This window comes from Acanthisitta chloris, unplaced genomic scaffold (genome assembly GCF_000695815.1).
Source record: "Acanthisitta chloris isolate BGI_N310 unplaced genomic scaffold, ASM69581v1 scaffold39482, whole genome shotgun sequence".
Classification (NCBI taxonomy): domain Eukaryota; kingdom Metazoa; phylum Chordata; class Aves; order Passeriformes; family Acanthisittidae; genus Acanthisitta; species Acanthisitta chloris.
The window spans coordinates 16,549-20,140 of NW_008662872.1; the positions used below are offsets into that span (position 1 = coordinate 16,549).

At 45.4% G+C, this 3,592-nt stretch overlaps 1 protein-coding gene across 1 annotated transcript in view; it reads right to left on the minus strand.

Moving 5' to 3' along the window:
• Positions 1-3,059: 3,059 nt before the first annotated feature.
• CISH (cytokine inducible SH2-containing protein) overlaps positions 3,060-3,592 on the minus strand; it is a 5,570-nt gene continuing 5,037 nt past the window's right edge. Inside the window, exon 3 of the mRNA XM_009070754.1 lies at positions 3,060-3,562. Coding sequence (XP_009069002.1) covers positions 3,060-3,562 — 503 coding nt within the window. The remainder of the gene's footprint in view (positions 3,563-3,592) is intronic.

A 3,592-nucleotide genomic window follows, 5' to 3' on the forward strand; every position in this document is an offset into this window, starting at 1 on the left:
TAATGGTTTTGCACACAGAAGCAAGATGAAAATCATTCCTGTGTTTTTCCATATCGTTTAACAATGTTCCTTCAGTCCTCATTAACTTGGGACTTGGGATCTACCACTGCTCATCTGTATGCAGTAGAAACCAGGCCCACACTGGTGAGTATTTTGGTGTTAACTCTCCCTGTATCTGAAGGGCCTTTTATTTATGTTAAACAATTTTTTGTACACAGAAGCAAGATGAAAATCATTCCTGTGTTTTTCCATATCGTTTAACAATGTTCCTTCAGTCCTCATTAACTTGGGACTTGGGATCTACCACTGCTCATCTGTATGCAGTAGAAACCAGGCCCACACTGGTGAGTATTTTGGTGTTAACTCTCCCTGTATCTGAAGGGCCTTTTATTTATGTTAAACAATTTTTTGTCTTGTTTGAAAAAAAGGGTGAAGAGTTTGCTCAGTGTTCTTAGGGAGGATTTCTGTGAATAGGAAATTAATTCATCCAGTTGGATTTTACCAAAGACTTTTACATTGAGCTTTAAAATATATTTAAAATGTTTATTTGAATTCCAAGTCAAACGATTTTTAACAAACTGTCTCAAGATAGAAGAAACAGACATTTTGGAGTAACTGTATTGTTTATTCGTTGTATTGCAGTAGCACCTAGAGATCCCTATTGTGCTAGATGCAGACAAACACAGAACAGAGCTGGTCCCTGCCCATGGTTGCTCAGCCTTCAGCTTGGCCTCATTCTTCAGACCCACTGATGACATTTCAGCTGGGCTCTTTGGGGTGGTGGGGTCAAACCTGCAAGCTTGACTTCCTCATCACTCCCAACAGAGAAAAGATCAAGTAGGAGGCAAGTTTCAGTGAGCTGAACAACCTGCCCTTTCCTGCTGGCACTTCTCCAACTGATTTTTCCCATGTTGTAGGTACCAAGCCTGTGGCTGAGCCATGTGGGCTTCCTGAGATCACTGGTGCTCCTTTAAGAGCTGTGGTTTCCTTGTTCCCAGTGTCCTAGGCAGATAGAGGTGTTTGGATAAAAGGAAGCCTTTTCAGTGGTTTGTGGTTTATAGTATTTAAAAAAAAAAAAGTTTTCCTTTTTGTTTTGCCTTCTAAATTTTCGTTCTCATTCAGTACCTTCCCACAGTTACTGCCATTTGGGGCAGGGAGAAGGATATACCAAAAAGCAAACCTGACATCACACATGCACACTGTCAATCATCAAAGTATCAAAAACAAAGCTTGCAAGAGCACAAACTTGTATAAATGTGGAGAGAAAAAATAGGACACTGACTAAGCACATCAGGCCATCTTGTCCCTTTGGGCATCTTTAAGATAGGGTGGAAGAAACTCCACCCATTTTTGAGCTTGTCTCCTGGGTCACCATCCCATCCTTTTCCACCTTCTCTCCCAGCCCCCAGGAATAGCTGAGATTTGTTCATTCTGATTTACAGACCCTTAGAGAGACAGTCCCAGTGAGGGATGAACAAGAAATCCTCAATGTTGGTTTATGTTTGATCAAGTTAGAGCCCCTTAGGGGTAAAATAAGCCAAAAGATAATTTCTCTAGACCTGTCTGTTCCCTTCTCTACTCTCACTGGATGGCATGGACTGGCTCCTACAGGCTGGAAAGGTGATGGGATCAAGTAAATGAACAGAAAGGAGCTTTTCTCTGTCTGTGCTGGTTTGGGGCAGATCCTATCTGCTGTTTGTACCTCCTGTGTGCAAAGAGCAAGGAAAAAGCCATTGTGCATCATCTGCAGGGAGGTGAAAGGGATGGGTTGTGAGAAGCACAGAGCAATCGGTCTAATTAAGGACAACAAACATGCAAGTCAGAGCAGGGGAGAGGAAAGGCCTGGACCTTGGCAAACAGAAATGTTGCATCGTGGTTTCCAGTGTGTGCTACAGCCTAGCTCTGACTAGTGCTGGCAGAAGCAGAGCAACCAGAGTTTGGCATGGTGTTAGCAGAGAGGAAGATCAGCTCTTTCTGCTGAGCTGCTTCTAACGTGTGACCCCAGAAATAAATAAATAAATAGCCTGAAGCTGTGCATGTCACTGGTGCAGCTCAGCAGATGTGTCTCTGAACCCCTGGTCAAAGAGACCAAGTTCTTGCCCTATGTCTTGAGGCAAGGGCAATGTCAGGGAACAGCACTTCCAAAACACAAGCCAAATGCAGGGTGCTCTGAAACCAAATCCCTCTGCCTGCAAATAAGAAAGTTGGGTTTCTGACTACTTGTTTCTAAATGTTTTGTCACAAACTTCCTTTGGAGTTGGAGAAGATGGAAAAAAAACGGGATGAGTGCTCCTTGGTCCAAGCTTAATATCCAAAATCTCTGCTTAGAGCTCTCAAGGAGGAAGGACTTCCTCAAAGAATTCTCCTGTCCACAACATATGATGCAGCACATCTTTGGGAGCTCCCAATGTGCTCTGAGGTTATGATACCCCCTGTGGCTAAGGAAGGAAAAATGTATTCTTTACCTCTGCAGAGGTGGGTCTAGATAGAGCCATCTGAGCCCCAGAAGTCTGGGGGAGCTTGGATGTGGATTCCTGTGACCTGTTACAGGGACAGGCTCAAACGGGTGCTGTTTGGATGTGAATCCAAATCCAAATTCCACAGAACTTTGGCTGCCAGTTAGCTGGGAGCCTTTATGCTATCTCCAATTCCAAAAAAAAAAGAAACAAAAAAACCAACAAAGTAAAAGGTGCTTTTAAAATATCATGAGGAGAGAAACTGCCATGGAAATAAATAGCAAAAATAACAACGTTAACATTTCTGGTGTCACAGCAACTCTGAAATTCAAGTAGTGTGCCCAAGCCTGCAGTGCTTATCACAGCCACTGTCGGTGTGGCCTGAGCTTCAGAGCTCGGGTTGTGTCCTGTTGTTCACTGAAACAACAAACTCCTCCCTGGTGCTGGAATGGATGTAGAGAGAAAGGGAGAGGAAAGATGGATGCAGTCTCTGCTGATAATCAGGTCTTTACTGTGCCCACCTGGTGCCGCATTTTAGCGGAACGGAGACATAAAGTTCTCTTGTTTCTGTCTCTGTCATGCCTGAGATAGAATGGCCACACTTCAGAGCTGGAAAGGGTATTGCTTCAAATAGTCCCCCATCCGCCTGGGCAGAGGGAGCTGGTCCACGTCGGCTGTGCACTTGTTAATCCGCAGCCGGCACAGGTGCTGCAGGCTGGGGATGTTGTCCTTGCGGCTGAGCGGTCGGATGAGTTTCAAGTGTACTGCAGCTGCTGCCATCTCTTTCTGCATGGGAGGTAGAGGAGACGGAGGTGGATAAGGAGCCTCAGTCTTGCTTTCTGTTGTGCATGACATGACATAATGCTGGATAAGACTGACCACATCCGGGAAGGCCAGGATGCGAGGTTTGGACAGGTAGTTGGAGTCTAGCCGGAACTTGCTGTCAGTGTATTCAATGCGCACATTGGTGGGACCTCGGTTCGTCTTGACGGAGAGTGTGAACAGGTAGCTGGGGTGGGTGCTGTCCCGTACCAGGAACGTGCCCTCAGGCATCTTTTGGAGATGCTGCTTGGCCTCGCTGGCGGTGATAGAACCCCAGTACCAACCTGGACAAGCATCCAAGAAAGAATTTGTTA